This window comes from Rhinolophus ferrumequinum, chromosome 23 (assembly GCF_004115265.2).
Source record: "Rhinolophus ferrumequinum isolate MPI-CBG mRhiFer1 chromosome 23, mRhiFer1_v1.p, whole genome shotgun sequence".
Classification (NCBI taxonomy): Eukaryota; Metazoa; Chordata; class Mammalia; order Chiroptera; family Rhinolophidae; genus Rhinolophus; species Rhinolophus ferrumequinum.
This window is the reverse complement of record NC_046306.1, coordinates 29,659,042-29,676,391: the sequence shown is the minus strand read 5'-3', so window position 1 is coordinate 29,676,391 and position 17,350 is coordinate 29,659,042. Positions and strand designations below refer to the sequence as shown.

At 37.3% G+C, this 17,350-nt stretch overlaps 1 protein-coding gene across 2 annotated transcripts in view; it reads right to left on the bottom strand.

Annotated features, from left to right (window-relative positions):
• The window catches only part of PLCB1 (phospholipase C beta 1), a 663,189-nt gene that overhangs the window by 59,718 nt on the left and 586,121 nt on the right, over nt 1-17,350 (bottom strand). The window contains exon 32 of one of the 2 annotated variants that reach the window (XM_033094701.1): nt 8,752-8,869. The exons of the other annotated variant lie outside the window; for it this stretch is intronic. Within the exon in view, the coding sequence (XP_032950592.1) occupies nt 8,771-8,869 (99 nt within the window). The 3' untranslated portion in view covers nt 8,752-8,770. The remainder of the gene's footprint in view (nt 1-8,751; nt 8,870-17,350) is intronic. 2 annotated transcript variants of the gene reach the window in all.

The following is a 17,350-nucleotide window of genomic DNA, read 5'->3' as shown; positions in this document are numbered from 1 at the left end:
GATTTTTCCATGGAATAGTGGCTGCTGGCCATTTGGCAGACACTGCTTGAACCCATGGTTTTGTCCACTTGACCACAGGGAGCCTGTGGTTCCCTTCCCTTCCCTTCCCTTCCGTTCCCTTCCCTTCCCTTCCTTTCCTTTCCTTTCCTTTCCTGGAGTTGTGACTCAGCCTGGGGGGGTGGGGAAGAGAGGAAGGAGGATACTTCAAGGGAAAAGAAAATATATCACTTTATTATGTGAAAATAGTTTCACTACTGCACAAGGCAGAGTGAATTCTAATTACAGCATGGTAAATGTGGAAGCCTCTTGATCTGCAGATGCTTCAGTGCAGCAGCCATGCAGATTTTGTTTGTGGATTATTTCTAAAGGTATAATATAAGTTGTATGAGTATTATCGTTAATGTACTAAATAGCAAGAGAAAACAACCTAACATTTAGACGGGGTCTAGGGAAACCCTTTATTGTTGTTGATAGTTTATGCTGCACACTCATTAAGAATTGTTCTTCCAATGAATATTGATTCACCACGGGAAAACACAACTCTGCCAACCATTAATAGGTGAGATTTCTTTTTCTCTATTCTTCCGTGGTAATCGTTTTATATAGTGATCTCATGATAAACTAGACTGGACCATAAATTAGAAGTACTAATTACTCTCTTCTCAAATAGGTTTCCCCTTATTTCCTACATTCCCCATTGCTATTCCAGATTTCTGCTTCCCTTCAAGTCTGGAGTTGAGGAAAAACATCAGATGAACTGTCTCCTATTCTTGCCTCCTGTTCATCCCATTCTTATCTGGCTTCCACTCCCACCTTCACAGTGACCCCTCCTTAATACTGAGGGCACCAATGACCTCCTGGTTACTAAAGTCAAAGGACACCTTTCTGTACCACCCAGTCACTGTAGACACTATGAGTCACTCACTTCATATTGAGGCCTTTTTTCCTGTTGGTTTCTCTGGCATTCTTGGTTTTCCTCCCACCTCACAGCTTGTCCCCTTCCTGTCGTTTTCAGGCTTTTTCTCCTCCACCAGGCCTCTTAAAATTAAGACTTATCTGGACCTAATTCCTGGAATCCCTTCTCTTTTTCCCTCTATATCCCAAGCATTTTATCCATGATATGCTTATATTCAATCTAGGTCCATGATTCTCTCTCTCTCTCTCTTTCTCTCTTTCTCTCTCTCTCTCTCTCTCTCTCTCTCTCTCTCTCTCTCTCTCTCTCTCTCTCTCTCTCTCTCTCTCTTTCTCTGCATGTAAACTACACCTGGAGACAGAGTAAAGACTGCTTGTTTGGAAATGGTATAAAAGGGAAACATTGGAGAGAAATGTTTCCTACAGAAAAAAATAAAAAACAAAAAACAACTTAATCTGAAAACTGGTGTTTACCCCAGTAGTTTTCTATTCTATTTCATTTATTGTCACTTAAAACTTCTAGTAGGGAAAACAGTGACCTTGTTAAAACAAATGGGGCAAGCGCTAGTATTAGCAAGGGGAGGGATATAATATTACAACTGAGGCCATTTTCAGGTAGAAATTGCTGAGTGGGTTAGAAGAATGTTGTCAATGGCAGATTTATGTTTTAGGGGAGTTTTCTGTTGCCCCCACACTATTTTATATGCAGGGCCTGACAGTCCATAGGTCAGCAAGGCAGCACTGCACCTTTCTGGTAGAGGAAACAAATTTGAAAAAAAAGGTTTTCAAAAGGTAATAAATTATTTTTCAGCAGAAAGTTTTGTTTTGTTTATGAAGGATGGGAAACGAAGTTTTCAACTCCGATAACTGCAACAGGAAGTCTGCATAAATCCTGGGAAAACCCTATGCTGTAAAACAGTAAGGTTTGTGCCAGTGGAATGCTGGGAAATATTTAATAGGTGGTCCTCCTAAGGAAAAAAATGTACCTCATTTATAGTGTTTGTTGATTTCCGTGGTGTAAATACTTCCACTATGGCCAACTTCAAGCTACCAAAGCTATTATCTTGACCAGAGTTAGGAAGAGGTGCCCGGTAGCGCTGCATTTTGGTGACTATACAGATGCGATAGTTATAGACGACATCCAGAGCCCAGACAAGAGTGAAATGTCTTAAATGATTAACAAGTGGTGAGTTTGGGGTATTTGTTGTCTTTGTTGTTAATATAACTTGTTTAGTTGTAAAGTTGATATAATTTACTTTTTAAAAAATGGCTGTGTTTAACAACTGGCTCACAGAATCCCAGAAAAAATTAAAAAATGAGTTCCTGTGAGGTAGTATGACCAGCTCCGACTCACCATTGGTTTGTCTTCAAAGAGCAATGAAAAATTAATAGTAAAATAGGCTTAAACAATATTTAATTACATTTGAGTTTTGAGAGGTGGACACTTTGCTTTAGGATTTTTATAAAAAATTGTTAATTATCTAAAACTCTGTTATCTGTCAACAGGTAAATCAAAAGCAGTGATTAAAATCATCAGATGTTCGATCAATTGATGATAGTTTTCTGTCAATTTGTGTGAACTGAGTGTGAGATATGTATCTCCTCTCAGGAAAAACAAAAACAAAAACAAAAGACAACAGAGAAAAAGATTTTTGCTTATTGAAAGACATGTTTCATGGACTGAACAGTGTCCCCTCAAAATTCATTATGTGGAAGCCCCAACATATGTGACTGCGTTTAGAGATGGGGTCTTTAAGGAGGGAATTAGGGTTAAATGAGGTCGTAGAGGGGGGCCCATCTCTAACATAACTGGCCTTTTCATAAGGAAATGGAGAAACACCAGAGCTCTCTATCTCTTTGCAGAAGTGCAGATCAAAGGGCACATGAGGACTCAGCAAGAAAGCACCACCTGCAATCCAAGGAGAGAGGCCTCACAGAAATCATTCCCATTGGCACCTTGATCTTGGACTTCAGCCCGCAGAACTGTGAGAAAATAATTTTCTGTTATTTAGGCCACTGTCGGAGATATTTTGTTATGGCGGCCCAAGGAGACTAATACAACATGTAAATAATGGAATCACATGAATTCCATAGCAGTAACATGCTACTCGGACCTCTGGCTTTATCACAGTGTCATGAGAAATTCCTTCCTATCTGCTCCTATGCTTGATAAACTTCTACTTAATCCTATAGGTTAAGGGTTACCACCTCTGGGAAGCTCTGGGTGGTTTCCCCAAGTCAGTAAACAGCTCCCCTGTAAACAGCTCTATTACAATGATGAGCATACTGTTTTGTTCCAACACAAATCCTTCAGATTACACATGAGAAATTAAGGTTCAGCATGTTATTTACCTGTGCTGCCTCTATGTTAGCCACTAGTTACATGTGGGTATTTACACTTAAATAAAATTTAAGTATGCAGAATTAAAAATTCAGTTCCTCAGTCACATTAGCCACATTTCAAATACGAAATAATCACTGGTGCTAGTGGCTGCCGCATTAGATAGTCAACAACGGATCGTTTCCATCACTGCAGAAAATTCTATTGGATGGAGCTGTCAGCAATTTGAGATGGAGGGGACAGGGTCCATTTTTTTGCAGTTTTATTTTCTAAGCACTTAGCCTAGTGCCTGCTACACAGTAGGCATTCAATAAGTATTAGTTGAATTAGTAAGAGAAAAAAATTAATACTGTTCTCTTAGTTGTAGCTATTGAAAACATTCATGGTTCCTGGAGACCACAGAAATAAATGCATATAAAATTTATTTTTGTTATGGACAAGTAAAAAAAATAAAATGAGCAATTTTCATTTTCCCTGGGATGAGAACACCAACATCCATTATTAAGATATAATTATAGACTTCATCTCTCAGGTGTTAATATAGCAATCTATAGTTGTTAATTCAGAAGCACAATATCGATTCTAATTTATTTTTCTAGGTCATCTCTGCTCTGTTGTTCTATAAGTGACCCTATGGACTCATTAAATCTTTCAGCATGGTATTTATGCAACCCTATTTAATGAGTCCTCCAACACCTTGAATTCTCTGGATCTCATACCTATTATTTTAGTGGCAAACTTCTGAGTTTAATTAATCGTATTCTTCATGGACTCAGAGGAGATCATAAAAAGGTCACTCAGCTGTACACAACTCTACTCACAGCCAGCCTCTTGGTCACCACATTTAAAGATCTTCAAAGAGACACACAATAACCTTTGTAAACCTACAGTCATCTCTCAGTATTCCCTGGGGACTGGTTCCAGAACTCCCTATCCCCTTCCCCACCACCCTCAAGATACTGAAATCTACGTGTGGATGCTCAAGTCCCTTATATACAATGATGTAGTATTTGCATATAACCTACGTACATCCTCCCATATACGTTAAATCATCTCTAGATTACTTATATCTAATACAATGTAAATGCTATGTAAATAGTTGTTATGCTATATTGTTTAGCAAATAGTGACAAGAGAAAGTCTGTACATCTTCAATACAGACACATCCTGGTAGGCTAAACTACATAATACACGTCTGCAACAATGTTAACATTTATTTTTCCCCTCCCCCGAATGTTTCCATCTGCCCTAGGTTGAATCCGCAGATGCAGAACTTGCAGATATAGAGGGCCGACTGTATTTAGATATTCTTACTTAGAAACTTTTCTTCGTTTCTTGCTTAAATCTTTCATAATTTGGCCCAAAGCATTTCCCCTCACTCTAACTTCAAAGCAAAAGGAGAATAAGGTCCTCTGTCACATGCTCTGAAGAAGCCCCTCTGTGCTATGACTGAGATTTAACACAATCTAAAAGGAGATGTATCTCTTCCAATATATTCTTTTAGATTTCCTAGTAACCTCAGGGGTAAGTCCTAGAGTCGAGTAGATTTTATTTAAATGAATAAATGAAAACCATAAAAACAATGGCTTAACAAATAAAAATAGATCCTGGGTGCAAAATCCAATGTGCAATCGAACTCCTTTCTCATAAACTCAGCCCACAGCTTTCCAGTGGGTGAAGCAGGTTTTAGTTAAAAGGACACCGTTCGAGGGCTGGGGGAAGAGAAGGAGTTAAGAGGAGTGAGTGTGGAGAGAAATAAGAAGAGCTCAAGGGAAGCAAACCCATTTAGCCTTTGGTTTGAAGTCAGCACCAACAATATAAGCTAGATGGCATGGGAGTAGAGAAGGAGGGAGGGAGGAGGAAAGTCAAGGTTGGGAGGAGCTGAGGGTGTCTGTCCTCAGTCCCAATGCTTTAGAGCAAACATGAACAGAGAAGGTGGTGTCAAAATCCTTTTACGCTACTCGTACAGGCCACACGATGTCTCAGAGCCTCCCCCTTTGCTTGGCATTGCTTTGCTACCGGATGTGATGAACACAAAAAACAGCTGCCTGCCTCTCAATGATAGGAGCTGCTGCCAGAGGTGGTTCCTGGAGGTGAGTCTTATTTTCACAGGGCTGCAGGTTTTCTAACATCTAGTCCTGGGAGATGTTCTCCAAGACAGCTGTTAAAAACAAGTGATTTTGAAAAACTTGAACATCCTGCCTATGATGTTTAATTCTTCTTGCTGTTGTGACAGGTTTGGGGGCCGAATTTCTGGCAAGATATAATTGTGATCTTGTGGAGGCTGGGGTATGCCACCAGAAAATGAAACAGCATTTGGTATATAGGGTTGTGTTTAACCTTTCTAATCACTCTGAGTGATCTGCTTCATTCAACAGAGAGGCTGGTGTTCTCTCCATTTTACAGATGAGTATACTGAGGCACAGTGTGTACCCTTCGTGCTGGCCTGTCCAAGAAAGGCGAGATAGAGATATTACATCCCCGACACGTACATTATAAAATCATGGCTTCAGACATTTACTGAGAAAGCTGATGGACACAATACATGGGGTCCCCCAGGGACCCCATGGGTTTGGTACTTCTTGTCTGACCTTAGTACAAAGTTCATTAACCTTTTTGAACCTTAATTTCCTCAAGTGCACAATGGTGGAAATAAAAAGATAATATAGGTGATGTACTTTGAAGGTGCTTGTCAACATAGTAAGTGCTCAATAAATGCTAGTTGTTATTGTTTTTATTATTTAAGTGTCAGCAAAAAAAAAATAATAATGGCCTTCTATGGCCTTCACTTGCTCTTTATTATTTTAAAACATGTAGGAACTGTGTTTATTGTTCTTTTGTGCCCCTTATTGAAACTGGCATAGCCTACAGTAAAGCAGAAACTTAATAAATGCTTGGCATAAATTTATAGTTTTCCAATAATATATCATCAGTATTTTTAGAAATTGGTCATTCTGTAGCTCTTTACATAAAGGTTCATACATACACAAAATGTGCAGAGATACTTTTTTATTTGTTTTTAATTTTGCTCTATAATTATTTGTATTTATTAAAAAAATAGAAGTTACCAGGGTTTTAAAAGTATGGGTAACCTGTTCAGCTTCACTTATCAATCTCTATCTAATAAGAAGGAATAGATTTACCATCAATGAGGCTTGTATTCACAAATTTAAAAAATGTGACATTTTAAGTATTAATGTAATGAGTATTCTTGGAATCAATCTTATAGTACAAAAATCATTCTTTTCTGGCAAATGTATGATTGCTTTTTATTCATTCATTTTGTTTTCAATTCTAGTCTATCAATGGAGATGTTTAAGGTGAGGAAGAAACATTTAAGGATATATTAAACTTGGTACAAAATTTACTTTACAGATACTGCTAGGAAAGAAGAACTTTTTGTTCTTTTTCAAAGACAAAATACTGTTATATTTTTTCTGTTTTTGCAATGAGGCCTATTTTTCCATGGAAAGTGTGAAATTGGTTTATTTTTATGTTGCCTTGTATATTTGGGAAGCTAAAGGGACCAAACTAAGTGTGTGATTAAAGATTTTTTTAATGTCTAGGTATTGTGGGAATATCTATTGCTTTTGAAATTAAATATTTTTGCTAAGCAGGAAGCTCAGTTGACATTCTGAAGGGAATCCAAGTTGGGAACCAGCTATCACCAGCCTGATAGAACACAGGACAGAAATGTAATATTTACTTCCCTATTGCATTTGTTTTGAAAAACAAAACCCAAGTCATGTGTTCTGAGTTCCACTGTTATTTACCTCCTCTGAGAGAATTTAATATTCTACCTGTGATATTAAATGTTTCACAATAACTCTCAAAACTACTAGGACAGTAACAAGTGGAACAACAACAAAAAATCTACTGATGCTTATAATTGATGATTTAAGAGATAGCTTAAACATTTATAGCCAAATGAAGAAGACATTTTCAAGGTCTCCCTGATGACTTCCCAGAATAATCAATATTACTTGCCCCTCCTCCACCCCAACTTCTCATGTGGGCTCTATCACAAGGTCACCATGGGAACAAGATCTTCACCTTTGGGAAGAGACGGACAGAATTTATAGCCAGGCTATGGCTTTACTCTCAAATGACATTCTCTGCCTCTCTCTTACTAGTGTCACAGTCAGAAGTAGAAAATAAAAGTGATACTATCAAAGTGTCAGGCTCATGATTAGGCCAAAAAAATTAAAATACAATAAAATACCATGATGGCAGCGTAAAGCTTCTCCTTCCAGCAAGAAGATAGGAATGTATTAGACCCCTGCTCATCAAATGTGGTCCATGGAAACGTGGCAGAAAAACTCAAAAAAAAAAAAAAAAAAAAAAAGAAAAAGAAAAAAAGAAAAGAAAAGGAAAGAAAAAAGAAAAAGAAAAAGAGAAAAGAAAAGAAAGAAAGACAGAAATGCAGATCTCAAGTCCTATGCTGACCTCCTGAATCAGGTCTGCATTTTCATAAGATCTCCAGGTAATTCATATACTCATTAAAGTTTGAAAAGCACTGAGTTTGAACATCACTGTGAGTGGCAACTGATATAGGTGAAAAGGAAGAACTTACACCACTTTCTCAGTAAAGTTGTTTTCACTAATTCTTCAACATGTTTCTAAACTGACTGCTTCACAGATCAGCAAGTGCTTGAAGACAAAAGCATTGTAAGCCTGAACTGTAAAACTTTATTTTCAATACATCAGAATAGATGTTTGCTTTCTTTATAATCACTGCAATGCCTCTTTTCTCCCGGAAATGCATACCCATTAGAATGGCATAGGCTAGTTTTTCTTATTAACAAGAGGAATACAATAGATTTCATGATGCGTCTCCTTTAGCAAGTTAAACGTTCTCTATAATTTTCCAGCTTCAATTTGCTCTAACCAACAGCCACTGGCCCAAGCATCCCTACTAGTGAGGTATTTTTAAGAGCTCTTGATTGTAGAGAATCAGAAAATCCTGCGATATCCCTTTAACTCAAAATACCATGTAGGAATACAATGACTTTCGTTAGATTTTTCAAAGGAGGGGTGTGGTAAATTGAGTGGAGTGGGGCAAGAAGACCCCCTGAAAGTTAATTTAATCCCATTGGATTTTAAGATAATAAGACCAGGAAACCAGTGCTGGGAGAAGGAGTAACTTAAACAATGTCTCACAGTGGAAATAGTGTGAGTGTAAAAGAGAAAGATCAAGGTAAAAAAGGAAGCCAATTTTGCAAACAGAGAAAGAAAAAGAAGAAATGGGAAGAAGACAATATGGAAGAATGGAATTTATGTCAGGAAGAGAGAGAACAATGATGAAGAAATAAATACCAGAGGAAGGTGGGTAAAGATGAGGAGAGTATCTTGAGTGTGGCTGGGAACTGCAGCAGGAAAGAGATGGGAATGTAGAAAAAGCAAGGGTGAAGAACAAAGGAGCAAGTCCATGATGCCTATAAACAAAATGGCCACATGCCACCCTTCTCTCAAAAGCGACCCCTCCCATCCAGTCCTACCTGGCCGGAAGGATGGTGGTCACCACTTGAGGGCTTGAGGGTTGGGGGGAGTAAAGTTGGGGGAAACAGAGGGATCCTCATGGCAAGTTTCCGACAAGAATGAGGAGGAACCGTCCCCCTGTGTGGAAAAAAAGGGAGGCTGTCATTTTTGTGATATTGAAATTGATTTCTAAGTCATTTATTGTTTCAAATTCTTTGTCTGGGAACTATCTTGAAGTGCCTTCAAGAATGGAGATTTAAAACCTCCACCTTTTTAAAATCTATTCCAACACTTCCTACCACAAATGCAATGAAACTGGCAATTAAACTCTCCTTGGTTCTTCCCTGCCCTCTCAGGAATTAGTTGTTAAACATGATCACAACTACTACTTTTGAGAAATTCTCCAAAAATCCTACTACTGTCAAGAAACCTGAGAAAAAATTTTATTGAATTATGGATAACTATTGAACAATGCAGCCTGATGAGTCTGGGCTTAATGGATATACTTTTCTCTTTCAAAGAGAGAGAACTATATTTTTTAATACACAAAATTAATTTCATTAGTCCTCTACATAAGCCATTCATTCAAAAACTATGTATTGAGCACCAACGATATGCCAGGCATTGTTCTCAGGTGCCTGTAACTCAAGAACATCATTGAGCGAAATAGTCAAAGCCCCTGCCTTCATGGAGCTTACATTCTAATGGGAAGGGCCAACATTGAATGACACACTTAAAAAAGAAGTAAATGACCTAAAAAGAGAAAGTAATACATGCTTTGAAAAACAGAAAGTAGAGCAGAATAAAAGGGAGAGGAGGTGCCGGTGATGGCAGAGTGGTGATGGTGGTGGTGGTGGGTGTTGCAAATTGAAATAAAGTGGTCACTGAAGGCTTCTTTGAGAAGACAGATTTGAGCAAAGATTTGAAAGACGGGGAAGTTGCTCAAGCAGATACCTGGGAGATGATCATTCTGGGCAGGAGAACTAGTCCTTACAACAGCACAAGATGGGATGGCCCTGGCTTGTTGGGGCCCGGCAAGGAGCCCAGCATGCCCTGAGCAGAGAGTAGGTCAATGAAGAAACAGAGAAGGGATACAACAAAGTGGGGTCAGATTATGTTGGACATTGTAAACTTATTCCGAGAGAAATGGGTGCCATGGAAGGGTTTTGAACAGATGAGCAACCTGATTCATGTTCTAAAAGGATGAGTCTGGCTGTCATATTGGGAATAGATTGTGAGTGGGAACATGTGGAAGCAGGAAGACCAGTAGGAAGCTATTTAGAAATTCAGATGCGAGATAACAGTAGCGTTGGCTGTGGTGCAGCTGGCACCTTAACATTTATAAAGATGTCTTAAGTGCTTTATGATACTTCGCAAGCCCTAGAGGTTTTTGGTTCCATCTGAAACAAAGACCCAATAATAAATTTAAGAATTGCAACAGCTCATTACGTATTTTCCCAGACTTAAGAACTATTTTAAAAATGTATATATTACTCCGCCATAAGAAAAGATGAAATACTACCTTTTGCAACAACATGAATGGATCTTGAGATGATCATGCTAAGCAAAATAAGTCAGAAAATGGTGAGAACCATATGATTTCACTCATATGTGGGATATAAAACTAAAAGCAACAAATTAACAAGACAAACAAACAAGCAAAAACTCATAGACACAGGCAAGAGTTTAATGGTTACCAGAGGATAAGGGGGGTGGGGGGGAGGTAGAAAAAGATAAAGAGGGTCAAATATATGGTGATGAAAGGAGATTTGACTTTGGGTTGTGAACACACAATGCAACGTATAGATGATGTATTATAGAATTATACATTTGAAACCTATATAATTTTATTAACCAATATCACCCCAATAAATTTAATTTATAAAAATGAAAAACAAAATAATATGTAAGGTTAAAAGAAAATGGAAAGAGAGAAAAACCAAAGCTAGAATACAATATATTTCCTATTATTTATATGTCATCAAAACATGTACATGCTGCTGGCTACTCTCTTAGACATGAATTTCCATATACTAGCATAATTAGCAGGGCAAAATGATTAAACATGCTAAGCTTTCCTCCCCTTGTGTAAAGTTGTTTGTGTGTGAGTGTGTGAATGTATACAAGTATGTGTGATGATCGAAGATGGTCTGTAGTGAAGAATCCATCCAAACTATCACAAATATCATGAAGTGTTTACTCTTCTATCACAGATCATTCATTAGCAAAACCTAAAACCACCTCTACTGATAAGACTTGGAAATATGAAAATATTATTTGAGCCTGGTGTCAGCTACAAATTCAAAGACCTCTTTGTTAAATTCAAAGACTATCCTCAGCAAATGATTATAATAAATGTAGAAGACTTATGTTAATTGATTTTTGTTGACAGAAAATGTATAAGGAAGACTCCAAGTGGTATATTTGTTACTTTAATTTGGCCTTAGGCACAATACATGGACAATAGAGAATGTGACTCTTGCTCTTTGAAACAGTTTTTTTTTTTTTCTATTTTGAACTGAAACTTTCTCCAGCATTATTTTTTAAGCCCAGGGTCCTGCATTTGCCCTTCTGCAATAGCCTTTTGTCTAGTGTGCACATACAGCTTCATCAAATATTGCAAACCACCTAATCCACTTCCTCTTTGGATATTCTACAGGTAAATATTAGAGTTTGGCCACCCTTCCCCTTAAAATGTTGAAGGCCATAGAAAATCACGTAGTGGTTTTCTGTGATCAATTAAACTTTTACATTCTGTGCTTTAAAAAGTGTTTAGGGTATGTGTGTTTGACTATTTCATTATCCTGGTCATACCAAAGCAGGGCTTTAAAAACAAACTAGAGATCCATTAGGAATAAAACATGTAATTACTATTGGCAAAATTCATATAAATTATGCACAATGACAGGCACTAAGCCCAAAGGTTTTGTGGGCCATCAGTGGTTGTGTGGACTCTTTTTGTTTATGGTAGGTAAGCAGATGAAAGTCAATGGGATCTCATCTTAGTCCTTATGTTAACCTTAGCTCTTGCTGGGAAGACTGTAAACCCCATATATACCCTATTCTAGCAGGTGGTGAGTGTTCTCTTTGGATCTCTTTCCATCCATTCAATACATCCGTCACCATACTCTCACATTTACTCATCCTTTGGAAAGAAAAAATAAGGACAAGAGAAGAGAAAAAAGTTAATGGGCTAGAAAAAAGGGGAAGGAATCAATGGCAGGGGAATCTCATTTCCAATTTTTAAATCTCAAACTTACTTGCCTTACAGAGGCGAGTAGATAATAGAAACCCATAAATCAGCCTCGAGAATGCCATGGAAGCCTAAAGGGCAGCCACTTCTCAGCTCTAGAGGTTTGTTTCCATGTTGGCTCACTGTAATTATATAATCTAATTTCCAAGAGAAATTAAATGTTTCTTTAAATAAGAACATTTCCAATTTTTAAAGAGTAGTACAATGGTTTTGTAACGTGCCAACTTGGCAAGGCAGAACCACATTTCCCAGAGTTTCTTTTCTATATGTTTCCGTTAGGGTGGGTTAAAGGGAGAGGTTTTCAAGAGTTAGAGGGCTGATGAGGGAGGTGGCAGCCATTGTGTAACACACATACTATTGCTGATCTGTTGACTTGTCTTAATGGGGTGAAGCAGCAGCTGAGCCTGTAATCACTTCCCCTTCCCCTTGAGTATTTAGTTGTTTGACTCCTAGGCCACGAGTGTGTGTGTACTCAACTCTGTTTCAGAGAATCTCAGCTTCTGCAGATTGGTCTAGTCACCAAGCCTGCTCATGATTGTCCCTTCAAGACTGCTTGCCTGCTAGGATCAGCATTAGATGGGGAGGCAGCCATGTGGAAACTGCACAGCCAGCCCCCCCCAATTGAATGAGCCAATTCCCTGAATACCTCTCTCTCTCTCTCTCTCTCTCTCTGTCTCTCTTTCTCTCTCTCTCACTGGTTCTGCTTTTGTAGTTGAACCTGAGTGACATAGATGTTAACTAATTGAAACACTTTAGAAACATTATGTGAGAACTTTCTGTTACGGATAATGGCTGGTTAAGTTATTTGAACCATCCTTTCTATTGAAAACAACTAAAAAAGCTGGATTTGATATTCAAACTATCTTCTTTAAAGAACCTAAGAATCACAAAAATTTAAAGAATGATCAAGTTGAAACTACAGGGACATCAAACCTAGACAGGTAACAAGTAGGAAGGCTGCTTTTTCCTGAGAGGCCTTTACAAATGCTGAAAATTTTTAATTCACTTTTGAAAGCCTCGTCGGGTGAGGCCAAAACTCAAAGCCTGTGGCATGCCTAAGATAAGGAATGTCATAGGAAACCTTCTCTACAATAAGTAAGGCATACAAATTGTAGATTAGAAAATAAACCAAATAGAACTTCTGGAAATTAAATAAAATACAAAAGCTAAAATTAAAAATTCAGTGAATGAGTTGAATAGTGGGGTAAATCAAAAATTAGTGATTAGAAAAAGGGTCAGAAAAAAATTGTCCAAAGGTTAGCAGAGATAGACAAAAAGATAGAAAATACCGAAAAGAGTTAAAGGACAGGGAAGATGAAATAAGAAGGTCATTTTATATGTAAATAATGTGATGAAAGGAAATTATTAGAAAATATGATGGAAGCTATTTTGTGGACAATGATAGCTGAGAAATTTTCACAACTGATAAAAGTTATCCATACAATCACCTCAAACACATATTTTAACACATTGAAAAATAATATAAAATGTAAGAAAAAAATCCTAAGTGCATGCAAAGGGGGGAAAATACAAGTTATCATCAAAAGAATTAAGATTAACAGTTAACTTTTCAACAGGAAGAGAAGTCAGTGGACAGTGGAATGTTATCTTCAATAATAAAAAATGACTGCCAACCTAAAATTCCATACCCATTGAAAGTATCATTATAGACTGAAGGTAAAATAAAGATAATTTTAGACAAAAATGAAAACAAAAATTCTGAAAAGTTTACCGTCAGTAGACTGTATAAAAGGAATTTCTAAAGGATGTTAAAGATGATCCCAAATGAACAGTCTGAGACTCAAGAATGCAGCAACGAAGCTTGTGAATATGTATCAATCTAAATGAATATTGACTATATAACAGAATAATCATGTCTTATGGGTATAGAAGCCTGTAGAATGAAAACAAATTTCAAAAATAAATTGAGAGAGACAAATGGAGTTAAAACTCTTCTAAAGTTCTAGTTTTGCTCAGGAGAGTAAATACGTCTAAGTTTTTACCTTCAAAAAAATAATGAAGAACTAGATATATTTTTCCAAGGCAATTCTTTGCATTGATAAAAATGAAAAGGAAATTTCTTATGCAGAAACAAACAAACAAACAAACCCCTGGGTGGGTCGACCAGGACTTAACAATGAGCAAAAGGTAGTCAATAGGCAACCAGTTTACGCTCTGTGGTCTGGCTTCTATGAGAAGGTCCAATAGGTGCTGGCAAGGAGAATCTGCATTTCCCTCTCAAGTTGCAAAGGATTAGAGGTAGCCCAAATGAATCATGTAGGAAAGAAGGTTTTACATTAAATGCCCAAGTTAAGTCTCTTTTCTCCCTGAACACTGGGAAGGCACAACTGAAACAGCAGATTTAGGGTTCTCAGGGCCCAGTGGTAGGTCTGACAAGACTAACCTCACCCAGAGAGATGAGTCACTCTCGCTGTTACAAAGATGTCAGAGGGGAAATGAGGAAAATCACGCTATATTCCTCTGGTGGAGGGGGAAAAAAAAAAAGAAAAGAAAAAGAACGAACACGATGAAATATTCTTTGATTATAAATTAAAATGCCCTAAAGGTTCCTGGAATTCTCTCTTGCTGATGAGCTAAATTAAAACAGAACACCTCCATTCTAAGAAGCAACAAAGACAAATTAAGTGTCAGAGAAAATGCAAATTATACATTTATCGACTGTTTTATGAGGTTACGCAGACAGTTCATTAAAAGTCCCCTCAAAAGATGATTCTTCTGGTAATGAGAGCCTGTGGCTGCAAAGTGATCAATATACATTGGAATATTCACAGCAGATTCAGGGCAACTCCTGATTAACGATATTTCAACATGTTAAATCCCTTTGAAATATTCAGGGAAAAGGCAGAATGTCCTCTTTATAATGAATCAATTCAGAGTCTAGCACCACCACAAAAGGTATGGTTTCTCTCCACTCGCAGTTGGATTCTGGAATTGTTTCTCACACCTTTTATACACATAAACCCTTTCCTATTGACTTTGGCAAACCCAGGTATGGAAATCCCAAGGAAACCAATTATGTCACTGAGTTGAAAGACTGCATCCGTCTTAAGAACTCTGCAGCTGGAGATTTCATAAAAAGACACACCTTGAACAGAGCTGAAAACAGTATACTCTCAGGGACTGAATCCAATATATCACTGCCAGGAAACACGCAGCTGAATACTTCTCCAGAATTTAGAACCCTACTGAAAAGGAGCTGAATATTCTCTTTTTAGAGAATTTGTAACTTAATAAATTTCAATGGAACTTATGGACAGGAATGCACAATGTAATTTCATGTCCAATTGAGGGCCAAATATTTATCTATTGTATAAGTTGCCTGTAGGGATCCTTTACTTTCATTTCCCACAATATCCTCAAAAATTACACATAAAAAGAATACACTCATTGACTTTTTTATTGGGAAAAAAACGGACTCTACATATGAAACAGTCCAGGAGCATGTCACAAAGTGGGACATTCTAAAATAAATTTCTCATTGTGGCTGGCCAAATTTGGACCCCTACCAAACATGAACCAGTGGGATGGAAGTTGTTGGTCCATGTGGAAATGAAATGGATTTTTAACCCCATTTTGATTACGGCACATTGTCCTATGACTGTTCTGTTGCAGGATGGTAAAAATTTGGGGAACTTGAATTGATCCTTCCAGATCACAAGTGCATGGTGGAATAAAGGTACTTTGAATTAATCTTCATGTGTATCTCGCTCTAAATCCAGCCAAAACTTCTTGCCAAATTAGAACCGTTTCAAATTTCTCTTGTTAAATTTCTTTTTTATACTTTTTTTGTTAACTTTTAAATTTAGTGGTTTGGTTACCAAAGGCTTGGAAAATTATACAGATTGTGATTGTGGTTCAGAACAACTCAAAATAGTAGGAGAAAATAAGAATGTAAAAAGAGCTTCTTACCTGTTTAGGAGGAGGTTAGGAACATAGGATACATTATTACATTAGTTAGAATAAGTGGTTGAAGTGGAAGTAAATGATTTATTAGACTATATCGTGAAGAATACTGACAAATGGGAAGAAATATGACACCAAGTAGTGTGTGTTTTTGCTGGAAGCGAAAGATTAGCCATTATTGGTTTCTATTTAGAAAACTACTCACCCCACTTGTAAATGCTTGAAGGAAGAACGCTATTCCCTTTAGTAACACCTGGCAAAATTTGCCATGTTTTCGTCTTCATAAGAAGGTTGCAACTATCTTTAATATTACCTACTAGAGTATCAACACAATTTCCTTGCCCAACATTCAGTGATGGTAGAGTTCATAAATTTCTAGATGCCATAAAATCACTTTGCCTTCACATCTTACTGACTGAATTGAGCTAACGCAGTTAACCTCTTTTATAGATACTGTTGGTCAGTTTCAAGTCCTTGAGTTGCTCCTCTTTCTATTATGTTTCTACTTTAGTTGATTTCCCTCATACCTATGCCATGTTCAAAGGCCATTCCAACACTGAATGTGAAGAGGGATTACTTCAAAGCTAGTGCTGTTCTATTTCTGGTGGAAACCTAACAATCCAAGACTGACTGACAGCTATGGTCTTTCATTCGCCTACATTTGCTGTCCTGTGCTTTGATCTTTCTCCACATGACCTACCCTTGATCTTATTGTTTTACTCCACTATTTATTATTGCTCTGTCTTGTCATGGTCATTTCCCTTGATTAGCCATTGTGTCCTACAATATTAATAGTAATGATTTCTTATTTTATTATTAAAGTCACGGTTCCAAAGCACAATATTTCTAAGCCCTGAAGAACACCTCTCAATAAATAGTTTGACATAGAACCAACAATCTTCAAGGCCAAACTTCAAATCCAGACACAATAAGAGGATCATAAGAAACTCATGGATGAAAAACAAAGAGAAATCATAGTGGTTGTTATTTAAAGAAAATAAATGAAGGCAATAGAACTACTAAAAATTCATAGACAAACTTCAGATTTCTTTTGAAGGGGCCAAAAAAATATTAAAAATTGCTATGAATATGATAGCACACACCATTTATTACCTATCCAACTGCTGTCTCACCTCTATTTCTTTGATAAGAAGACAGTTTAGTTCAGGTACCTGATGACCATGGAATTCAGGAGAACTGGACTCCCTCCACCCTTTAGAATGAGTCTTAATTACTCTAAGCCAATCATGAAAAGTACACTCTCATGTACATGACTGGCTTAGGAATGAGCATATGACACAATTCTAGCCAACAAGGGGAAGCTTATTCGGGAGATTTAGGAAGGTGTTTCTCAATCTTATAAAGTGTTATAAGATAAAGACATTCCTTTTTCTGCCTTTGAATAGTTTCATTTAGGATTGCAATGTATGGCGCTATGGCAG